Source organism: Anas acuta, unplaced genomic scaffold (genome assembly GCF_963932015.1).
Source record: "Anas acuta unplaced genomic scaffold, bAnaAcu1.1 SCAFFOLD_38, whole genome shotgun sequence".
NCBI lineage: Eukaryota > Metazoa > Chordata > Aves > Anseriformes > Anatidae > Anas > Anas acuta.
In genome coordinates this window covers 79,647-103,108 of record NW_027076215.1, presented here as the reverse complement: position 1 = coordinate 103,108, position 23,462 = coordinate 79,647, and the positions used below count along the sequence as shown (strand labels likewise).

The following is a 23,462-nucleotide window of genomic DNA, read 5'->3' as shown; positions in this document are numbered from 1 at the left end:
TTGACCACCCCTGAAGCCCTCTGAGCACCCCCAGACCCATCTGAGCATTCCCAGAGTCCCCAAAGCCCTCCTCGGGGCTCCACCCATTACACCCCCTGCCCCTCAGGAGCCCCCTGAGCACCCCAGAGCCCTCCTCAGGACTCCCCCCTGCACCCCCACATCCCTCGGGAGCCCTTTGACCAGCCCTGGAGCTCTCTGAGCATCCCCAGAGCCCCCTAAGCCCCCCCGTAGCCCTCCTCAGGGCTCCCCCTGTTACCTTCCTGTCCCCTCAGGATCCCCCTGAGCATCCCCAAACCCCTCCGAGCACCCCCGGAGCCCTCTGAGCACCTCAGGAGCCCCATAAACCCCTATAGCCCCCCCTCAGGGCTCCCCCCGTTTCCCCCCCGTTCCTCAGGAGCCCTGTGAGCACCCCCAGACCCCTCAGAGCACTCCTGGACCCCACCCCCTCAGCCCCCCCCACGCCCCTCGGAGCCTGGCCCCGACCCCATCTCCCTCCCGAGCCCCCCCCCCCCCCCCAGGCGGCCCCCACCTGGCAGCCACAACTTGGGGCGCAGCAGCACCTCCAGCGTCGCCCTCTTGGGGCTCTCCTTTGAGCCCCGCACCTCCGCGGGGCCGTACAGCCCGGCCAGCACCGAGGTGTCACCTGCGCGGAGGGGGACACAGAGGGGACGGCACTGCCACCGGGCCCCGAAAAACCCCGGGGACAGAACAATAATGGATGATGCTCAGAGGGCCTTACGGGGCGAGTGAGCTTTCCAGAAACACCTTTTACCCTGATCTCCTGGGAGGCAGCAGACTTCTCCATGGGTTGGGTCAGGTTGGCGTATGCGGCCCTCTGTTCTGCTCAGAAGGGAGTCACTTATGACAGTAACCCTTCTCTTCTTCTTGATGGAGGTGGTCGTGATACTGGGGAAGGCTGACTTGCCCTAGAAAACCCCTCCAACCTGGATGGACCTTCATGCACATCATCGTTTGTGTGTCCATCACTTCCAGAGTCTGTTGTTTCAGGGCACCTGAAAGGAAGGTGAGGTAGGCAAGGAGGGGTTCGCCTGCTGCCCCGAGCAGATCTAAACTTCCATCCCTTCGTCACTGAGATGCACTCCTTCTGCCTGATGGCCAGAGGGTAGGGGATCCTCCATTTCCTCTGCTGTGTCTGCCTGACGCATCTGTCCCAGGGCTGGCAGAGTACAGTTCAACCTTCTCCGACTCCCTGGTGCTCCTCAGCCTGCCCACCTCCTCCCGAAGCTCTGCCAGGAGGCTGAGCAGTTCTTCTACCTGGGCGCACCTACCACAGGTGGACTCACAGGATGGGATGTCAGGAAGAATTTCTTCATGCAAAGGGTGGAACCGGCTGCCCAGGGCACTGCTGGAGTCCCAGGCCTGGAGCTATTAAAGAAATGCGTGGACTTGGCGCTAAGGGCCGTGGTTTTGTGGTGGGCCTGGTGGTGTTAGCTGACGCTTGGACTTGAGCTGAAGGCCCTTTTCCAAGCGCAAGGGTTCTGTGACTCTTTCACTGGTTGAGTAGGCGCCATGCAGTCACCGGGCCCAGGGAAAAGACGTCCTTGGTGGCCTCCAAGTTAGCTCAGCGTCATGGCACCGAGTCACTGTGAAGGAGCTGCAGGAATAACGAGACAACAACCTAGTTCTATTAAAATATATATTGCTCTTTTGAGGACTGCTGCGGGGCTAGCGGCACCACGGCAGTGGAAATCTCCGTCCTGACGTTGCGGTATGCCTTGACTCCAGGGTCACGGTGGTTTCAACTGCCAGGGAACGGACCATGGGTTCCGGGTCGTTCTCTGAAGGCTGGAGGACTGCAAAAGAAAGAAGAGCAGAGATGAAAACCCACTCCTTGCAGAGATCCCCAGGCATCCCCTGCAGAGCATGCCAGCCCCACTCGACTCTTCCCCAGGCCAGGAGGAGCAGGAGGGACAAAGGAATCCGTTGAAAGCTGCTGCTCAGCAATGTCCCAAATGCAGCCACCAGTCCTTCCCCACCTGCGCACCACAGGTCAAGTGGGGCACCTTCACAAGCTGGTTCCCTCACCACCTGCCTCCATCCCTTGGGAGGATTCACACACTCCAGGAATCTCCTGGACTCTTTCCTCTCGCTATTGTGCTTCCCCATGAGAGCAAGGGCTAGCAATCGTGACCCTGCTCCTAGCTGCTTGTAGGCTGTCTCATCTCCCTCTTCGTCCTGGTTGCGTGCTCTACAACAGGCTCCCACCTTCTGTCAGCCTTACTGCCCTTTCCCCTGACTCTTCCTCAGGGACACTCAACCCTTTCAGCGGCACTGCCCAGCTCCAGGCTGGGAGGCCATTCCCTGACACCACAGGCTACCCCGTCTCCTCTCCCTCGTTCCTATGGCTGCATTGCTCCTCCGCCCCGAAGCATTTCCCTGGAGCAGGGCAAGGCACGGGGGCCTCTGCCGCTGTCCCCCCAGCCCTAGCACACGCCCCACTGCCCTCACTCACCTCTGAGGATTTCATTCAGCTTCTCCTTGTTCTGGTCCTTGCAGTAGCGCGCAGCAAGACCTAGACACAGAGACCCCATCAGAGCCCCGCTCCCCAGCACGCTCCCAGCAGCGCAGCCCCTGGCCTGGCCAGCCAGGCTGTGCCCCCTCCTGCACCCTGGAGCAAGGGCCCAGTCGGGAGGCTCTGGGGGCAACAGGGCAGTGCCTGGGGCTGCCAAAGGCTGCCCCAAGAGGGACCCAGGGGCTGGGCTCACCAATGAATCTGACGGCCTCAAGTCGCAAGTTGGTCTGAGTGGCCTGCAGGTAGGGCTGGCTCTGCTGCAGGTATTCTTCTACTCTGCCTCTGTCCTGCTGCAGCTGGAGAGAGAGAGAACGCAGGGTCACGGGGCTTGCACACCCTCTCCAGGGTCTCCTCCAGCATCCTGGGGGCAGGGAGGGCAGAGGGGCCTGCAGAAGAGCCCCCTGGGGCTCTGTGCTGGCAGGAAGGGAGCGAGGATGCGGCTGCAGGCAGCGGGCTCTGGCCGGGCGCGTTTGCCCAGCTGGGGCAAACCAAGTTGGGTCCTTACCAAGCACTCCCCGATCCTCTGCGTCTGTTCTGTCTGGACGAAGCGCTTGAGCTCCTTGCGTCGCAGAAACTCTGCAGCCACGGCGAGAGCTTCCCCAGAGGCCTGCGGAGCAGCAGAGGTTGGGAGGTAGCAGCACAGCCTTGGGAAGGAGACCCTCTGTCCCCTCCTCTTGGCAGGGCTGCGAGCCTTTCCCAGCGCGTTATGGGAGGCTGTGGTGGGGGGCAGCGTGCACTGGGTTCAGTGGCCAAGGCAAGGCCACGGGACAGCCACCATCGGAGGCAGCTCATGCTGCCGGCCAGAGATCCCCCAGAGCAACCCTGTGGCATCAGCACACCCTTGCCCACATAACTGCTCAGCTCTGAGATCTGTACCTTTGCTATGCTCTCACTCTGGTCTCTCATGTGAAAGTAGAGTGGGAGAAGGCTCCTGTGAACTGTCCTCTTCATTCTCTTCGTCCTTTGCCGCAGCACAGCCTCCACCACGGCTTGGAAGAGGCAGATGGAGTGCTCCTGCACCTGGCTGGACGCCTGGCAGGGAGGAGGACAGGAGGAATTTCAGCATTAGCGTGGCCGATGTGAAGGGAGCTCCCAGCACTGTGAGATGCTTCAGCGCTGGATCCTTCCCAGAGGAGCTGCTCAGGGGCAGCTGCAAGGCCTGGTGCCCGTGAAGGGCAACGCAATCGGTTGCCATCGCAGGCTGCCCGCCAGCCACCCCACTTTCGCCACCAGCCGCACCAGCCATGCCCAAGCAGAGCTCCCCAGCGCCTGGGCTGACGAGGAGACTGGGAAGGCCCTGCCTGAGTGCTGCCCACAGGGCCGGGCTGAAGGGCAGCCCTCGTTACAGGGGGCCCAGCTGAGGGCTCGGGCTCCCGCAGCACACTTACGTGGTCAAAGAGCGGCAGGAGCTTCTCAGCCAGCTGCGGAGGCGGGCCACCGTACTTCCACCTCTCCACATGAGCCATCACGTTTCTCAGCACAAGCAGGGCCTTCAGCACCACGTCTGTGTTGGTGTCCTGCAGGGCCTCCACAATGTCTGACAGCACGACCTGAATTTCCCTTGCCTGTAGGAAAGACACCATTTCCCTTCCGTGAGGCAGTGAGAGACCACCCTGGGCAAAGGGCTCTGGTTCCTGAGCACCAGCCTCCTGCCTTGCTTCCTGGCAGCGGGGAGGGACGGGAGGGCAGAAGAGCAAAGCCCCAGGCTGCCAACATGGCTTTGCTTGACGATGGCCCGCTCACCTTCTCAGGGCTCTCTGACACGGTGCAGAGCCCTTTCAGAACCAAAAAGCGCATCATTGGTCTTGGGTGCCTCAGGTAGCTCTGGAGGTGCACTGGGTTAACAAAGTCCTCCTCAGAAATGTGATTCTGGGCCAGCATCTGCAAGAAAGAGCAGTGAGAGCCTGGCAGGGCCCCCTGCAGCCTCTTCTTCTCCCACCTTTGGGCAGGGATGGGGCAGCGCCAGCTGGCACCAAAGAGGCACCAGGCGCGGGGAGCTACGGGGGCTTGCCGGCCCCAGGGACCATGTGTCCGTACGTCCTGCGGGAGCTGGCAGTTTGGGGGTAGATGGGCACAGGGCTGTGCCTGTGTGCCTGAAGGGGCACACGTAGCCCTGCTGGGAGCAAGGTTTCATCTGGGAACTCACAGCCAAGCGACGGATGCAGGTATCTTTGGTGACTTCCTTGCACCACTGGCACAGCGGGATGCCTTGCAACACGATGTTTAAAACCCTCTCCAAGGTCTTCGGCATGGCCAGGATCACCTCCCACATGGCCAGGTCAGTGCTGCAAGCCCAGAATCCTCTGTCAGTGAGGCTGCCTCAGCCGCAGGGCCACCATCTGGGCCAGCCCCAGAGGACCCAGGCTGTCCTGCAGCCCCTGTGACCTGGGGAGCACTGAGGGCCCAGCCTGGGCAGGCAGGAGGGGGCTGAGCTGGTGTTCCCTGGGGGCAGGGGGACTCTGGGCTGCCTTGGACAGCTGGGCTGCTGCAGCCCTGGCTGGCCCAGTAGGGCTGGAACACATTGGTGGGAAGGAGGGCTGTGCTCCTTGGGGATGTCCTGCTCTTTGCCATTGGTGTGGCAAGCAGAGAGTCTCCAGGTGCATCTCCCGACGCGGAACAAGCCCTCAAGGATGTTAAGGCCAGGACCTGTCACGTGGCGGAGGGAACTGCAGCAGGTTCTCGACTTCTTCCCTGGGCATCATGTTGGTCATCTGGAGAAGCAGGGAGTCCAGGCACTGCCGCGCCGATGCCGTGTGGATGCTGCCCAGGTTTCTCCTGATGCACTCCATGATTGTTGGCACCTTGGGGGACAAAGTGGGAATGGTGTTGCCAGCAGACCGCAGCCATTGCCACAGCTGCCACTCAAACTTTGGCCCCTTCCATTGCTCTCTGCTGGCTTCAGGTGGCTTCTGGAGCCCAAGAGACCCCGATGTGCGAGGGAGGCAGGGAGGGAGGCAGGGAAGGAGAGAGGAACCACGCCTGGAAGAGCTCAAGGGCAGGGCCATGGCCACAGGCCACTTACATCTGTCAGCCAGTAGAAAGGGTCCTCCAAGGCTGCGTCCAGCACGCTGCAGGCCCCCTGCTTGTCATGGATGCTGGAGTCTTGTAAAGCTTCAAGGGCTGTGAGGACGATGTCCAGCCTCTCAGCAGGGAAGAGATGTCCTCCAAACCCCTGTGGGAAGAAGGAGGAGCGAAGACATGCCTCACTGAGTGTCCCAAGGGTGCTGCTTAGCTGAGCAGCAAGGGCAGCTCTGGAGAGAGGGCCCTCGGGGGAAGGGGTGAGGATGGGGCATATGGGGCCAGAGTGCTGGCCCTGCAGGTAACCAGGGCCTGCTGGTGGCCAGGAGGGCTGGAGCTGCTGCCGGGACACAGGGGAGCAGCCTTCGCATAGCCCCAGCCTGGGGACAAGAGGAACCCTCTCAGCAGGGCGAGTGAGGCCGTGCCAGCCCCACCGGTTCTGGACCCCTTTGCTCACACGAGATGCCTGCTGATGCTGCGGACAAGATCCCCAGCAAGGCCAGAGCTCATTACCTTGGCAATTTCACACGGAGTTGATGTTGTAGAAAATGGAAGTTTTGCATACTCCAATTTCTTGTGTCTCACTGCATAATTTACCATGTCCTCTCTCAATATGCATTCTAAACAGGGGGAAACAGCGAAGAGTCAGTAGGGAAGAGCATCTTTGCCAACAAGCTTGCCAAATGGTGAAAAGCACTTTCACTAGGAATGGCTGAGGAGGGAGGCTCAGACCCACGGCGAGGAGAGTGGCGGGCAGGGATGTAAAGCACAAGGTGAGGAGTGCTGGGAGCAAGAGGGACCTCAGGGATGATGCAGAAGGAGGAGAAGCAATGCCGTTGGGTGCCGTGGGGGTAGCAGCGTGTCACAGACCCCCTTCTGCTCGGGGTCAGGATGTGCAGGAAGCCCCCTGACACCTGCCTTTAAGACGGCAGGGAGCAAACAGTCAGGGAGCATTCTGGAGGGCGTCACCATCCCTGGTGCTGCACGGCTGGCTCTGCTGTTCACTCCTTGGGGAAGATGCGGTTTGGGAAGTGCTCATCGATTGATGGCTTAGACTGGGGGACACCACAAAACAGCGTGGTAGGTGATCTGGGGAGGGCTGCTCCTGGACGGCAGGTGAGCATCTAGCTTCTGTGGAAAACGATAGGCAGAATGCTGCGGGAAGCTGCTGTGAGGAGCAGAGGAGGCCAGGGAACCTGGCAGAATTCCGTGGGCAGCCTCCACCAAGCACAAAAACAATCCTTCACAATACTCACAGAATCACAGAATTTCTAGGTTGGAAGAGACCTCAAGATCATCGAGTCCAACCTCTAACCTAACACTAACAGTCCCCACTAAACTCGGGGAAAACAAGTAGACAAATCAGTAGATGTTTGTGTGCAGACGGACGCTGCCCACCACACCTTCTTACCTCTTCCTTTTCTGATGATTTTGTATATGTGAGAAAGAGTTTCTAAAGCTGTGAATCTGATGGAATCTTTGTCACCGGTGAAAATGAAGAGGATGCCCAGCAGCTGTCCCAGGATGGGGATGTAGAGCTCTGTGGGCTCATCATCGCTATAGTTTTCATAGTCATCTGTGATCTGGGTGAGGAAGGGAGGAGAGACAAAGGGCTTAGTGGAGGCAGAGCCGGTCCCTGAGAGAGCACGGCCTGGGAAGGGAAGAGCAGGGGCGAAGGAGGGACGAAGACCCTCGATTCACGGTTCTGATGCACTCACGTGCATCGAGGCTTGCCTCACAGGCACCCCTGAGTGGCAGGATGCTCTGGGATGCAGGAAAGGGTGGAGGGTTCCTTGTGCCTTACCTCGCTCACGAAATAACTGATGATGAAATCACCCAGCCTCTCAATCCTCCTCACAGCGCTCTCACGCACAGCTGAGTCTTTGGAGACAGCAAAGTCCAGCATCACCTGCGAGAAGAGAAGTTGCTGGGTTGACAGTGGTCTGCAAATGTGACCTGAGAGGATTCTTTGGAAATTCTTTGCAAATGCCAAACCTTCAACATATTCTCCAACTCTATGCTGACACTGGTGTTGGGACAGTTGCGTACGAAGCCCTCCAGCATGGTGTCCATGGCTTTCATAGTCTGCAGGGAGGACAGAAGAGCATCGAATTATTTCTGTGGCCCTCCTCACCCCCAGGAGCTGGCTCTGAGCCCCTCTGGAGTTCAGGGGTGGCTTTGGGGCTAAAAAGCTGCTGTGTGCAGACCTCCTGCAGCACAAGATCAGGTCGGGGAAGGGGAAAGGGTGAGGCTGGGAAAGCAAATCTGGGCCCCGGCCCTGCACTGGTCTCTGGTTGTGTCAGCACGGGGAAGCAAGGCAGCAGCTCAGCAGGACTGGGGGTGCCGGTACCTCACCCAGCACATACCTTGGCGTAGAGCACTCCTGTCTCTGGCACATCCGACTCCGGAGGCAGAAAGAAGACGCTCTTGAAGCACACACGCAGGAGTCTCTCCTTTTTGCCACGCAGTGCTGTTGGTATGGTGTTGCTGAAGGAGAGAGAGAGAGGAGCCTGTTGGACGCAGTGCCTCGAGGCTTATGAAGGAGGACATGGACCTCCCTTGGCCAGGCATCCCTGGGAGGGACGGGCAGCCTCCCTGCCAGCTTCAGGGCCACCAGGACATTGCCACCAGGGGCTGGGCACGCACCTGAGGAGGGCGACAGTCTCCATGGCCTTCTGCCGGAATGCTGTGCGCAAGCTGTCCACGGGCTCCTTTTCCAGCAGCGCCTGCAGAGCACAAGCAGGATGAGACCTTGGAGCCGCCGGCACCCAGCAGCAGCAGAGCCAGCGCTGCCCCAGCCCTCGCCTCCCAGGGGGCTGGTGCCGGGGGGCCTTGCCCCTTCCTCAACCCGCTGCGCATCCTCTCACCATGATGTTCTCCACCAGCTTATGTTTGCTGCAGAAGCCATGCAAGTTCATTGGCACACCCTTCTCGGTGACACATCTGCACAGATCGCAGATTTTGCTGAGGAACAGCATCTTCTGCTCCTCGTCGTCCTGGCAGCCACAAAGACACCAACAGAGCATTAGGGGGACACCCACGGCCAGCAGGACCAAAGCCTTGAGGGGTCTGGGGCTGTGTGGGACCCCTGGAGGGCAGCGCCAGGAGCACAGCTGTGATGCAAGCGGCTGCCATTACCTTTTCTGTGCCTCTGACATACGCCCTGATGAATTCCACGGCCTTGTCTCTGCACAGTTTCCATGCCTTATCTGGAAAGGAGGAAAGCAAAGAGTGCTGCAGAGAAGGGCTGAATGCAGGGGTGAGGAGAGGAAGGGCCCCAGCCCCAGAAGGACGTGGGGAGGCCGCGGGGATGCCCAGAGGCTGCAGCAGCTCCGCTGGGAAGAGAGGCTGAGGGAGCTGGGCTTGTGGAGCCTGGAGAAGACTGCGGGGGGACCTCGCTGCGGCCTCCCCGTGCCCAAAGGGGCCTCCAGGAAAGCTAGGGGGGGATCTTCATCATGGACTGCAGCGACAGGACAAGGGGTGACACCTTTAACCTCAAAGAGGGCAGGTTTCTTTCGGCCAGGCAGGGATTTCTCTCCTTCACGCCCAGGGCAGTGAGGCCTTGGCGCAGGCTGCGGTGCCCCCTCCCTGGCACTGCCCACGGCCAGGCTGGGTGGGCTTTGGGCAGCCTGGGCTGGGGGGGAGCATCGTGATCGCCGAGGTCCCCCCCAGCCCAAAGCGTCCTGGCATTCTGTGGTGCTGCGGAGGAAGCTCGGCCCCGTCAGCCCAAGCGCCGCTTTACCCAGGGAAGGAGTCCTGGAGTCAGGCTGCGGTCTCTGTGTCCCCAACCCTCCCCACCCCATCCCGAAGACCCTGACTCACTGGGATCCAGCCACTGTAAGTCGTCCTGGCTCTCCTCTACCCCGCTGCTGCCCGCTGCCTGAGCAATGGCGTCTGCCGGGCTGCTGTCCTCTTCCGGCAAAAAGGCCTCGACTGGGGTTCTTTCCACTGCCAGCAAGCTGTCCTCTGCTGGCCGGTTGCTGCCCCTAGACGACCAGGTCTCCTGCCAGGCCAGCCTGGGCTGCCTGGGGGGCATGCCTCCCTCCTCATCCCCTTCAGAAGCAGCCTCTGGAGTGGGAGAGTTCTCAGATAGAAACCGGCGGCTCCTCTGGGCGGGCGGTTGCGGCATTGTGGGACGTGGGCTATGCTCGGGGACTCCTCGAAGGCCCTGTGCTCCTGCCCTGTCCGTCACTGCCGTGCACCGACACTGAGGGTCCGAGCCACGGCTGCGCTCTTATAAGGCGGAGCCCTGGGGTGTCACCAAGTGATGTCACAATGGGTGCCACTGTGACACGCGCCTGGGCTGGGTGGGCACCCATTGTGACGTCACTTGGTGACACCCCAGGGTGCTGCCTGACGCGAGCGCAGCCGTGGCTCGGACAGCGTGCACTGGGTTCAGTGGCCAAGGCAAGGCCACGGGACTGCCACTATCGGAGGCAGCTCACAATGAGAGAGATCCCAGAGATCACGGCCAGAGATCAGAGGCTGGACTCGATGATCTTGAGGTCTCTTCCAACCTAGAAATTCTGTGATCCCCCAGAGCAACCCTGTGGCATCAGTACACCATTGCCCACATAACTGCTCAGCTCTGAGATCTGTACCTTTGCTACGCTCTCACTCTGGTCTCTCATGTGAAAGTAGAGTGGGAGAAAGCTCCTGTGCACTGTCCTCTTCATTTCCTTCTTCCTTTGCCGCAGCACAGCCTCCACCACAGCTTGGAAGAGGCAGATGGAGTGCTCCTGCACCTGGCTGGACGCCTGGCAGGGAGGAGGACAGGAGGAATTTCAGCATTAGCGTGGCCGATGTGAAGGGAGCTCCCAGCACTGTGAGATGCTTCAGCGCTGGATCCTTCCCAGAGGAGCTGCTCAGGGGCAGCTGCAAGGCCTGGTGCCCGTGAAGGGCAACGCAATCGGTTGCCATCGCAGGCTGCCCGCCAGCCACCCCACTTTCGCCACCAGCCACACCAGCCATGCCCAAGCAGAGCTCCCCAGTGTTATAAGTTGCCCCCTTAATTAATTTTCAGAGAACATTGCATTAATAATAGAAAGGAAGTTATTGAGTAAGCAACAGCAAGCAAAACAGCGCTGGGCGGCCACGGAGTCTCGGCTCCACCAACGGCGCGCACCTCACCCCCGCCAGCATCCCTTTTTATATCTTGGTAATTCTGGGATTACACAGCACATCCTGGTATATTCTGCGACTGCGCGCACTGTTGCTAGGGGGGTCGTCTCTGTCCCTCTGGTGGTCGTGAAGATGAAGGCCGTAGTCTTCCTCGGCGTTGTGGTTCAACTTCTTTTTTTAGTTGGTCATGTTGGCCCAGCGTGAGACAGGAAGGCAGGATGTTGATACACTAGTTTAACAACTTATCAGGAGATGGTTACATGAGCTTTGCAGCAGGGTCTTTGAACAAAAGAGGCAACTGAGATGCAGAAGGAGAGAAGGGGAGGGGGTTCTCTTTTTTGTTACATTAAGCAAAAGAATTTTCATAGTGTCTAGCCAAGTATTATACAGCTCCTTACTTCAGCAGGGAGCTTTTGCAACTCCTGCTCCTCAAACGGAACTCCTTGTTTTTATAATACAAAAGACAATGAACAAACATTTATTGTGTATTACATGGTGAGGCCGCCCCTCAGGTGCTGTGCTCAGCTTTGGGCCCCTCAGTACCAGAAGGACATCGAGGCCCTGGAGTGTGCCCAGAACAGGGCTACAAAGCTGGGGAAGGGCCTGGGGCACAAGTCCTGTGAGGAGCGGCTGAGGGAGCTGGGGGTGGTTGGTCTGCGGAAGTGGAGGCTCAGGGGAGACCTCATTGTACTCTACAACTTCCTGAAGGGAGGTTGTGATGAGGAGGGGGTCAGCCTCTTTTCTCAGATAACTAATGATAGGACTTGAGGAAATGGCCACAAGTTGTGCCTGGGGAGATAAGATATCAGGAACAACTTTTTCTCTCAGAGAGCAGTCAGGCACTGGAACGGCCTGCCCAGGGAGGTGGTGGAGTCACCGTCCCTCACAGTGTTCAGGAAGTGTGAATGAGGGATTAAGCATCTAATTCCTCCCAGTAAAACACCACTGGTTCATATGGCAGGTAGGGCACTGTAACCCCCTCCAGGTCCCCTCTTCCCACCCTGCTGCTGGGACCAACGTGGGGGGAACATGGTGCTGCTACCCCTGGTCTAGAGCCAGGCTGGAGGCACTTGGCCTTCCTCTTCTCTTCTTCCTCTGCACCTCAGGACTGAGCTGCTCGGGCTCCGTTTACTGTGTAGCAGCTCCCTGGAACAAGGCGTTTGAAAACATCTTCTGGCTAGACACATACCTTAGCATATTAGAAGGTATTTTTAGTACCTCTGGCAGAACGGATCAAACTCGGCTTTCAGCTCTACTAATGGAACCCTGTGGACTGTGCTGGCATCGCCTCATATTCGTACTGAGGTAGCAGCTGAGCAAAGTTTACTAAATAGTTGTGTTTACTTCACACAAGACAAAAAAAAAACAAGTAGAGAAAAACACCAGAGGGGTTCCTGACGTACAGCAGGCTGGGGTTTTTGTGCTAGGAGCGTGGCTCGGGCTGGTAGACGCTCCGTTTGCTGAAGAAACAGCAGCACGCAGCAAGGGCAAAACACGCCGAACGTTGCCGCCCGAGTTTGTGATGACTTTGTTTTTGCACAGGGAAAATATAACCACGACCATTTCATACAGCAAAACACTCTGTGATGAGTGCATGAGTACAGTATAAGTGGCCTTACTGATTACAGGAGCTATAAACACGGGCTGGAAACCCTTGTTCCCCTCTGCAAGTCGGAAGCCATGGCAGCGGAGGGAGGTTTTACAGCTAAATCATTAAAAGCCGTGGCAGAGTGGTTTTTCTGGAGGGCTCCGAGTGTGAAGCTGGTGCTCTGCCACCCGACCAGCCATGCCAAGGCGGTGGGAAGCATGCCACCACCATTACACACTCGGAAGAGGGGAAGGCTGAGCTAACTACCATATTCTTACCGTGTAGGCTGGTTAAAAAAAAAAAAAAGTAACATGTAACGATTCCTGCCTTATTGCAGTGTTTGGCTTTCAGATATAGCCCTGCATGGGAAGGCAGGTATGACGTTGGAGAGAGCCAAATGAGCATTTCCTGCTTTTAAGTCATGTAATGTCAGGAATCTGGCCTGCTGGAAACACCCTGCTCATCACACCCAGCAATGCCACCTCCCTCGGGCCTGGCGAGCACCGGTCCACAGCTCAGGTCCTTTGCGTGCTGATTTTCGGCGGCACGAACCCGAGCTCTGTGTGCCTCCCGCATGGGAAGCAGCTTAGCTCCCCCAGAAACTCAGGGACTTGCCAGAGGCCTTAGATAAGTAAGCAAGATTTGTTTTAGCCGCCCTCAGCATCCAAGGTATTTCCTACTGTAAGAACAAGGAAACATTGAGGACGCTTCAGCTGCCATATTTGTTTATCTTAGGTCAAACCGGGGAGATTTTCCAGAACCGCTGCTGCAGCTGTGCTTTGAGAGGCTGCCCTTCCAGCGAGTGCTTCTCTGCTGACACCATGATGACAAAAAAGCCTCGCTCAGATCTTCGCCGAGCTCCAGGGGCAAGGGCGCAGGCAGCTGCTGAGCAAAGCTGCGCGGATGCCTCCGGACACTCCCCGGGTATGCCTCATTCACCTTGACCTCGGCTGGGCCAGCACGGGGGAAGCCAGGAGGGAGAAGAAAATCACCGGCGCTTGCTCCCTCCAATTTCTGAGCAGGAAATTACCGCAGGCGGACGTGGAGATGGGTTTCACGTTGAGATTCCCCGAGCCTGCGAATCCTAAGTGCCCTAAGAGGGCAACCCCACAAAAGGTGGAGGCAGGTGCTCAGCTGCTGGGGGCTACAGGAATGACCCGGCGGGGTTTTCACACCTCCTGCCTGCTCCTTGCAGTGTCCTTCAACCCACCACCCGCGTTTGCTGGAAAGGCAAGGGGAAAAGGAGAAAACAACCTCACGGCACCGTAAAACGGGAAAATTCGGCCCAATTCATCCTAACAAGGGAAAAGCAGACCCTAGAGCTGACCGTTTTCACAGCAGATGGTTTCACAGCACACATGAGGTCCTGGCTGGATGACGCCGAGCGGGCGAGCAGGGAAGGGCCCCACAGGCCAAAATGTTCCGACCCGGGCTCTGATCCTGGAATCTGATTCATACGAGTACAGCCCGGTGCCTCCCAGCTGCTCTACTTAGTGGTGCAGATCGGATTGCAGCCTCCCAGGTGCCTAAATTTAGCCCCCCAAATCCATACATCGATTAGTTTGACATCCTCAAGTGCCACGCACCCATTTCAGTAGGAATTACAAACGCTGGTTCGATCCAAAGGCTTGGTTTGAAGGCCTTGGCACGCTCCTCGATGCCCTCAGGGGCTCAGGCTGACAAGGGCAACACGAAACCCGGTGCCCCAACCCTGTGAGACACAGATCACCTCTGCGCCGCTGTGGGATGATTTGTTTTGAGCTGTAACAGCTCCTGGCACACCGTGCCAGCAGGGAACTGGCCGCACGCTTGCTGCGTGCTGACTGCTCTCTGCTGGCCAACTGAAAAATTTTATTTCCACGAGATGGGCCTGCAGAAATGCATCAACCGAGAAAATGCGTGTCAGAAAAATAGAGCTTTTTTTTTTCCCCTAAAGTCCCAAACAGGCACATAAAAGAGGTTGAATTGAATAAATGATATTCTTAACAAAAAGGAAGCAGCAGAGGAGAAAGAGGCAGGACAGACATGGGTCTTCTGTCCCATCCCAGCTCACTGCATCCATAGTTTGGTGGAAGTGAGAGGACCGACCCATGGGACAGGGTGACCCCAGCGTGGATGTCAGGCCGTCAAGGCCTTGCCCTAACATTTTCAGTAGCAAACGTTGTAGTGTTGGGTTACTGGAGAATTTCCAGTGACCACCAGCACAGAGAAGCCAGGAGAGAGTGGGACTGTGAGGAACTTTTTTCTGTTTGTTCAATGCCTAATTCAGGGGTGACCGAGTCCAAAAAGCCACCACACGGGGACTCTCAGCACATAAATACTGTAATAGGAATGGACTACAGAAAGTCAAGACTTCTCTGTGGGAAAGGACAAGCTAAAGAGTGAGTAAAGAGAAAAAGGAACGTTTCTTCATGCTGATTTTTAACTTCTACATTCTGAATAATGGTTGTCTCTGTTCTCCTTAACAGCCTTGATCCTGAAATTAGACCAAACGTGGCAAATTCTCCTATCTGAGCCTCACTAAAGGGAGCGTGCCATGGATTTCAGCCACCAGGAACCAGCTCAGTAGTTTAATCAAGGAGCAAACTCATGTCTGGAGGGATGACAACCTGATGTTCTACAGCTCAATGGCTCTGTTGAGTGACGCCCAGGTGCTGGGTTTATGTGGCGAGGTTTTGGTAGTGGGGGGAGCTGCAAGAGTGGCCTCTGTTTACAACAGAGCAACACGTTTATGGTGGGATGTCAACCTCTGATCTGATTTATTAAAAAAAAAAAGAAGTTGACTCTTTTGTAATAAAAATAAAAGACTTTATTCAGTTCAGTGTACCCTGGGTACTGTATTTGCCCAAACGCTTATTCCATATAAAGAAATGTAAACCATTCATAAATACAATGTAAGAGCAGCAAAACAAATCAAACCACCTGCAACCTGCAGCCTAAAGAGCTTCTTTACTTCACTGTGCTTTCACGGAGCAGCTGAGATGAGTCTGTCTGCCAAACTGGCGCACAAAGTCCGATAAGGGCAGCACTGAGCCCCAGCCCACTCTGGGATTCATACCGATGAAATCATCCAAGTTCATCTTGGAATCTAAAACAAGAGCAGAGAAGTGAAATGTCAGAGTTCCCGATTCAGCTTCTGTAGCACATACAGCTACCATGAAAATCCCAAGAAAAACCGTTTGAAAGTATAACTCAGAGCAGCTCACAGCACGCTTGCTGAGCAGCAGTCCAACAGCTCTGCAGACCATACAGAGCCACCAGAACCAAATTCCATAGAAATGGAATTTGCTCCAGCTGCAAAAAGCCTGTGTAATTAGGCTCACCATTACAGATAGTGTAAGCGAGGAAGGGAAGACGTTTGGGAATCCCATACCCAGCAGTCCCAGCCAACACGCAGCCCCTGCAGCCCTCTTGTTTGCACCATATCTACGCCGCAGCACAGCTTTGGGATTTTCTGAGCCCCAGCTCTCAGCACCTGCAAGGTCTGGCCCCTAACTTGACCTTTTCCTTGTCAGCCCCTTTGGGTACTGAACATCAAAAACTCTCTCAACCACAGTCCCACTGCTGCCACAAGTGCCAGCACAAGGCCACTTTCTACTCGACTACGTGGGGATTTAAAATAGCACAAGCCCAGCAATTTTCTGTTGGAACTCCAGAACAACCGGCAGAGGATAACAGTTCCAGCATGCAGGTAGCCTGGTAAGCTTGTTTTCCAATCCCCAGCTTGTCTTTTCCTCTCAGATGCTTTTATTTCACAATTAATGTGATTACTCATGTAGTTTAAGATCTGAAAGACAAACAAGTCCCTGCTTTATGTGCACTGAGCATAGCAGAAGAATAATTTAATTAAAATGTTCTGCGAATGGTGAAGAAGCCCAAGGGGGATTGTTCCAGCAGAGTCACAACCAAAGCAGCTGCTGTTAGCAACTTGGGAGCTGCTGTCACACTGTCTGTAGGAAGGAAAACAGTCTCTGACAGTCAGGAGGGTGGTGGCAGGGCATAACACAGTGCATCAGGAGTTTAATGAAAGCAAAACCTGTTGTAACAGGCAAGCAAGAAGAAGAAACAAGTTTCACCATCCCGCGAAGAGCAGATGGTCTAAAGACCAGTCAGTAGGTGGCACTAAAGCAGTATGAGAGCCATGTAACTGCCTGTAGGAAAACACGAGTGCTCTCCCATCTCCTTTGGTTCAGGAGACAGAAGTCCCCCTTTGTCATCCTTGTTATTCACGTGTCACATCTAAAGGCTGTGCACTTATGTGAGACCTTACAGCTTTAGCCAACAGCTCCGCAAAAACAGACCACCACAAAAGCCTTTTTCTGAAGCAGATAAAAAGTGGCAAAAAATAATAATGAAAAATCTGCTGTTTATTTTTAAGATTTACAACACGCTCACAGTCCTCCTCTGATGCTGTAGGTGTTACACTAGTCTGCATTTGGGCACGCACAGAGCTAAGGCTTCCTCTTTGCCCAAACTCACTTTGTTTACAGTCCGTGAGACCTACCTGGTGCATTCTGAGATCCGTGCACGTTTTCATTTCTTTTTTGATCAAGTCTGACACTTTTGCCCTGAGCAGGGACAAAACAAAAACACCATCCGATAGTGCACAGCCTAACAGCCACGATACCTGTGGCATCTGCCAACAGGAGTTTTTGGAGTAATTCCAACCTCCAAAGGGGGTGTTGCTGTAACAATATATGGATGATCTTTTATTGTTAGGACAGGAGAAAGCAGCTGTGAAGGAAGGCACTAACAAGCTATTTGAATTTCTGGGAAAACAGGGCTTGAAAGGATTGGAAAATAAATTAAAATTCATAGAAAAAGAGAAGTCAAATAGTTAGGGCATCTAGTGGCTGAGGGGGAATGAAGAATAAATCCAGAGAGGATTCAGTGAGGAAACAGGGGAGGTGATCAGGCATCGGGTAATAGCGAATAAAAGGTTATGGTTTGTTTACTGAAATGCGCTCCTGATTGACAGGCCGCATGCCATTGCACTCGCAAATAAAATAACTTCACAGAAGATCCTGTCTGAAGAAAATTATTTGAGGTGTTTCTCACAACAGTTTTATTTTCAAATGGGAATCAGGTTATAGCACGCATGAGCTGCTTAGATCTGTATCAGTCCTTCTTTCCTTCCGCTAGGATCCTGCCATTACCTTGTGGAGAAGGTACAGAAGGGAACTGCAGCCACCTGCCTGCCCTGTCTAGCAGCTGCCCGTTACAGAAACGCATCACACACGGCACCCACACAGTTCCTCAGCTGCCCTACCTGCATTCTTCAGAAATAAACCCCCAGAATTCATGGCTTCTAGGGATTTCAGTAGTAATAAGAAGAACAAAAAGCCTTTACACATCCATTCTGCCTGTGTGCTGCCAAACACCTGGGGAGAACTGAAAATCAAAGTGAGGCTTTTCAGCGTTAGGAGCTGGTGCTACCAGTTGTATCGAAGCAGTAAGACCTGAGTAACTGCAGGGTGCAAGCTGGATTTTACACAGGCTTGCAGCAAGGAGGGCTGATCTCATCGGGACTTAAACCATGCAGAATCAAACCTCATTCATTTGTAGGAGGAAGACTTAAAAGAAAACCCCAGGCTGGGCTAGCCAGCTCCAGAATGGTGAATCCACACCTCAAAACAGATCTTGTTTAGTTTTATTTAAAAAAGCAGGATGAGCACCCGCAGCAGAGGAACAGAGGCCAGAGCACTGCCAACACAAGACTTACTCCAACACAAGAATTATTCCTTTTGAGTTAGTATTAGGAAAAAAAAAATGCTTCACTGGTTCCTGATAGTTTATTGGTTGAATTCCAACAGGAATTTCACAGTCCTTTAACACTTCCTGGTAAACTTCATAAAAAGGCATCACTGGTCCCAGTGCCTTGTCCCAGCACCACAGTGGGTATTTACATTACCCTATTTGGCCTACATTTGACTTAAATGCTACAGAATTTCCTTGCCCAAAGTGCTCTATTTGGGCTCAGCAGCTGCTCTGCCCTGAAGAGGCAATATTTCAGTATCAAGAACAAAACCTCCAATCTTTTTAAGTTTACTAAAAGCTTTAAAACCCCACCAGATAAGTGAAGCAGGGTGTGTTGAGTGTAACTAACATCCTTTAAGACGCAGCAGCACCAGAGCACTGATTTTCTTTAAATACCCTAAGTTCACAAGCTCATTTCTTTTTAACAGTACAATGCTCATATACATTAAAAAAAAATATATGTATTTATGCTATTTTTCAGTCTTCAAGCATTTGTTTAGCATCAAAGACAGACCAAATAGATGTAATATGAGTCCTTGTAACTGATAAGCTTTTGTAGTCATCTTCTCAAGAGCTTATGACTCTGGCTTCTCTAAATGACAGCAATATAACCTCAAGGAGTAATGTAATGCTCTGATCTCACAAATAAATTGGCACTAAAGCCATATACGTGATCAATTCCGCCAGCTGTTAAATTACAGTCACCTCTAACACCAGCAGCGAGCAATTTAATCTTCCACAAACACAAATTAGCATGGAAAAGAGAGTACTCTAAGTGGGGAGGAAGCAATTATCCATAAAGGCATTTGGCGTGGATGAACATCAATGTCCCAGGCTGTTTTACACTAACCAAGGGTCAGCCACCTGGCTTCCTATCAAGTTTGAAATCAGGTGCTTTATGCCTGATAAGACTGTGCATACATGGAAGCACACACCATTACGAGGTGCCTCAGGTGAGGAAAGGAAAAACAAAACCAAAGCCTGAGAAACTTGCACTGAGCGAAAGGCAGTGTGAACGAGATGTCCTAGACCTGACAGAGTCTCCTCCTGTTCTGACCCCAATCCCAGAGCTACCCAGTCAGCGATCCTCCACCTTGGGTGGGCGCAGGGTAAGCAGTCACTGTCCCCTGCAACACCCAGGTGACTGCCCAGACAAGAGCACATCACCACAGGTGCACTCAGAGCCTTCCAGGTGGCTGGCAACAGGACAAGAAGCAAAGCACTCGAGTGGGAACACAGGAAACTCTGGTTGCATACTGGAATTGTATTGAATTCATGCCTGGGATCAAATATTGGAACACTGTGCCCAGAGAGGTGGTGCAATGGCTGTCCCTGGAGTTGTTCCAGGCTAGACCAGACAGAGTCTTAAAGCCCCTCAGTCTAACTGCACCGGCTTTGAGCAGGGTCTGGACTGGATGACCTGGGGATGCTCCTCCCAGCCTGGCAAGGTACAGGCTAAGGAATGAAGTACGGCAGCAATCAAAGTCTCTGCATCTTTAGCTACCTACCAACATCCCAAGGATGACCTGGAGGCTGGCTGAGACAGGTGTTTCATAGCCTGGAATTTCTAAAAATGCTTCACAAGGCTGTACCTGTGCTCCCGCCCCCACTCATAACTCATTTATACCCAAGTGAAACGCCAAACTTTCTTAGAAAGCAACACAAAAACTGTGAATTAACTTGCCTGTGGCTTAAAACCACAATAAACTTGGCTCTAGACACAAGACATGTTCCTTTGACCCCACCTTCTCTAACAGAAATATATGGTAGCATTGTATTATTAAAAAAGCAGCAAAACCAAACGTGCACAGCATCAACAAACTCCACCAAAACAAAACTTCACCACACTTCTCTCCATCTGGGAAGAAAAGGAGAGAATAAGCACATGGCAAACATTAGCCAGCTTGGCAAACACGTGGTTCGAGTAAGCTGAAATGCCGTGTGATAAAAAAAAGTGGGGTAATCACCGTGTTAAAAATTCCCTTTCCAACCCTAGGCAGGTTGCTTGGCCTCTGTTTCAGCTCCCCACTGCAACATTTCATACCTCTTACTCTCTGCTCAGTTTCTGAAGACCAGCAGTTCGTGTTTGATAACAGCAGTGGCAGCTGCCAGGAAGCACGCTACACTTTACATGTTCGGAAAAGGCAAGCACTGCAGAGCCCCATTTTGTCCCCACACACTGTGCTGGCTGGATACGCTTCCAAAGCACATGTCCAAAAGCACATTTTTTTATTGCACCCACCTCTGACTGAATCATTCAACTCTGTTAAAAGGAAAAAGGAGTCCTGCCAGCTCACCTGCTGTTTCAATGCAGGGGTACGAGGGAGGAGGTTTCTGCCATTTCCCATCTGCATCTTTCATGTGAGATCTGTCCGAAGCAAACGTCTCCAGGTACAGATCTGCTCGTATCATCCGGATTTTCCTAAACAACAATGCACAATTGTATCAAGAGATATATGTACATAACGCTGCATTAGCCACTCTGGAGAAGAGCCCTTTCTTCCTCCCAGGGAGTCTTAGCTTAGTTAAATACTCCACTCAGAAACACTGGGCTAAGCTGCTGGGCTGTTAAGAATAAACATCAGCAAGGAAAGGCTTTTGATGATTAAACAACAGCAATTAAAGAGCTTTAGAAAAATAATGCAGTGCATTGAGTTTCTTGGAGTATAACAGAAGACTTCTATCAGTATATATCCACAGAGACAACTTCAACTTGGACTTCATGAAATAAAATTCATGCTCTTCATCTTTTTTTTTTTTGTCCTCACCTGTGAAATTCAGGATGAAGGCTGTCATCCAGCCTGAAGGCCTCCGTGCTGTACACGTCAAAAGGACAGGGGAATGGCAGCACTGTGTCAAGATCATAAATGAAGTTCTGCTCCCCACTGGAAACATGAAGTAGGATAACGTGGTAGTCCTGGGAAGAACGGTAATTGTCAGGAGTTAAACAGTTGTTAACCAGAAACCCACACAGGGAGTAGAAAAAAAGCCTCCTGGAAGCTGAGGCTACAGCTTCTCTTCTTTAGAGACTGCTTTCTGATGCTCGGGTATCGCGCCTGTGATGTTCCAGCACCAGGAGAGACGTTTCCTAATGCCTGCCTCAGCCCTCGTGCCTTTTGGTAAGCCTTGCTATTCTCCCCATTACTTGTAGCCTTCTTTGGTATCAGCCTGGGCAGCTAACCTGAAGAGTACGCTAGTCCTCATACCACATCTTTGATTCCTTAACATGTAGGAAACACGGGTATGGCAGGGGGCTGGAGAAACTCCAGTTACTATTTTCAGTGTTAGTTACTTACATTCATTGCAGTTTTCCAAAAAGTAAACTGAAGATACTTGTTGTTAACTCCTATTCCTTCTCAGATCATCCCGATAACACTTGGACCTCTTTTTAAACCAAGCCTTTTGTACAATATAAACACACTGATAATTTTCCAGAAAATGACTCTGTAAGGACAGAATTTCAGAAATTCACAGATTTTTTTTTTAAAAAACAGAATTTCTGAAACAAATTGCCACGCAAAATTGATTTTTTCCCTCCCATACAGTATAACCATAACTACACATCTTTAAAAGGAATTCTGTAGTGGCAACTACTGAACTACATTACATTAAATGACACGCCAAAAACTCTGGAAGAGCTTACATACAAGCTGGCACCTGAAGACATGTATTGCTCACGTTTTTCCATCCCATGTCAGACCTATATGGATATTTTCACCCGTCAGCTTGTTACAAGACATCTATTTAACATCCTACAAAGCTGGCGGGCCCCAACAAAACCAGACAGTAATTTTCACAGAACTGTTGTGCACTCTTACCGATGCTAACTAAGCTTTGTCACCTGGTGGTTTTATGGGCCATCTCACTGCTATTTCCCTGTGAACAATAAAAGGGTTGCATTTAGGCTGCTGTAGAAGAATAATAAATACTAATACAGAAATACAGGACGGCTGAGGTCGGAAGGGACCTCTGGCACATACAGAGTGCTTCCTGATGCTCAGGGGGGACATAAACCTAAATTCATTCCAGCAGAGGTATCTAACACTACCCACATCTGATCCTGCAGACCTCAGCTACAGAGGCACGCACTTAAATACTGACAAAGAAAGAACAGAGGGCCTTACCCAGACAACAGGCTCATCTCCATGCCCTGACTTCTGTTTCCAGAGCGGGACCTGAAAGTTAAGCAATTTGGCATAAACCACTCCTGACTTACAGAGATTAGTTTCGGCTTGGGTAAGTTCTTTGCTAAACTCTGCATTTCATCAGCTTGTGTCAGTGCTGCTGTCAGAAAGCTTGCTCCAGTTTTTATCTTTCAGAAACATTAAACTGGACGCTATTCTGGACCATATAATGTAATATTCCCCCTAACTTGATGGATGACAGGGAAAAATCATCCCACAGCCCTTAGGGGCACCGTGATTCCTTCTTCCCACAATCCAAGCGTGTCAGGTAAGGACATTCATAGAAACATTCAGGTTGGAAGAGACCTTTAAGATCATCTAGCCCAACCTTTAACCTTTAATTAAGATTGATCTGTTGTTTTAGGGCAACTTCTTTTAAGCTTGGAAAGAATGCCATGAACCTTTTGTTCCCCTGAGGGTATCCTTATCCTTGGGGCTTCTAGAGGAGAGAGCAGGGCTCTCTTCTGGTGCAGCAGGTCGAGCTGTTTCCTTTTACTGTTTCTCAGGTTCTGGTGTTGCCTTGATGTCTTGAGCAAATACTGCGTGGGGTCTGGAGGCCAGAAACAAATGAAATTCTTCATGCTCCCAGGTGCTGCTGCCTGCGTGCCTCTCAGCTGCTGCAGGGGGGCCTGGGGCCAAGACTCACCTACCCCAGGCTGTACTTAAAAGGCCTGGGGTAGTTAAAGCGCCTCCCACCTCCCCCCGCCTCTGGTTTACCACCCCCACGGAGCGCACAACTCACCCACTCACCATCCTCCTCTCGTTGGAGATGAAAACCGCGTAGAACTCCTCCACAGGGCGCTCCCCCCGACTCCTGATGTAGTCGCACAGCTTCCACACGTTTTCCTCACTGCAAAACACAACCGTCGACGGCACCGTTTTCTTTTCAATCCCCTTTTCACCTTCACTTCCAGCAACCCAAACCGGGCCGGGAAGGTTTCCCTGCGGGGTTTTTAGCTCCGTTTTCAACTCCCCCCCTCAGCGTGCCGCCAGCCTCCAGTCAGGCGCCGGCCGCCATTTTCAGGCGCCTCCCTTACCAGTAGCAGCCGGTGTAGGCGCAGGCGGCTCGGGGAGGCACCGCCGGCCGGTACCGGTCCTCATCCAGCTCCGCCATGCTCCGGGGGCAGACTTCCCGTGCTGGGGAACGGGGCCGGGCTCCTGAGGGAGCCGCCTGAGGGCGGGCGCGGAGCCCGTGAGGAGGCGGCGCCCGCCTGAGGGGGCGGCACGCGCCGCTTCCCGCCCGCCAAAAGGCTCAAACGGT

The 23,462-nt window shown here is 53.4% G+C and overlaps 3 protein-coding genes across 7 annotated transcripts in view; 1 reads left to right on the top strand and 2 right to left on the bottom strand.

Moving 5' to 3' along the window:
* LOC137849108 (adenylate cyclase type 10-like) overlaps nt 1-1,411 on the top strand; it is a 17,163-nt gene extending 15,752 nt beyond the window's left edge. The window contains 1 exon segment of the mRNA XM_068668592.1: nt 1,009-1,411. The gene's annotated coding sequence lies outside the window, so the exon portion shown is untranslated.
* LOC137849109 (protein N-terminal glutamine amidohydrolase-like) overlaps nt 1-23,462 on the bottom strand; it is a 26,055-nt gene extending 2,593 nt beyond the window's left edge. The window contains exons 1-6 of one of the 5 annotated variants that reach the window (XM_068668594.1): nt 23,239-23,462; nt 22,952-23,051; nt 22,142-22,192; nt 20,786-20,934; nt 20,315-20,439; nt 15,047-15,348 (exon numbers count right to left, since the gene is read on the bottom strand). In XM_068668594.1, the coding sequence (XP_068524695.1) occupies nt 15,215-15,348; nt 20,315-20,439; nt 20,786-20,934; nt 22,142-22,192; nt 22,952-23,051; nt 23,239-23,315 (636 nt within the window). In that variant the 5' untranslated portion in view covers nt 23,316-23,462 and the 3' untranslated portion in view covers nt 15,047-15,214. The other 4 variants (XM_068668593.1, XM_068668598.1, XM_068668596.1 and 1 more) reach the window with 4 other exon arrangements.
* LOC137849110 (maestro heat-like repeat-containing protein family member 1) lies at nt 6,868-8,577 on the bottom strand. The gene is made up of 5 exons (XM_068668599.1): nt 8,419-8,577; nt 8,198-8,277; nt 7,918-8,038; nt 7,547-7,636; nt 6,868-7,460 (listed from the first exon to the last, which is right to left on the bottom strand). Exons 1-5 carry the CDS (start codon nt 8,575-8,577, stop codon nt 7,287-7,289), a joined length of 624 nt encoding a protein of 207 aa, XP_068524700.1. The 3' UTR covers nt 6,868-7,286.

What these genes read in the sequence shown, in the direction of transcription:
- LOC137849110 (XM_068668599.1), bottom strand. Translation starts at nt 8,577, where the DNA reads ATGCTCTGTTGGTGTCTTTGTGGCTGCCAGGACGACGAGGAGCAGAAG. An exon ending in GAGACTGTCGCCCTCCTCAG is followed by an intron (nt 8,039 to 8,197) that starts GTGCGTGCCCAG and finishes TCTCTCCTTCAG; the next exon opens with CAACACCATACCAACAGCAC. An exon ending in CAGGAGTGCTCTACGCCAAG is followed by an intron (nt 7,637 to 7,917) that starts GTATGTGCTGGG and finishes TCCTCCCTGCAG; the next exon opens with ACTATGAAAGCCATGGACAC.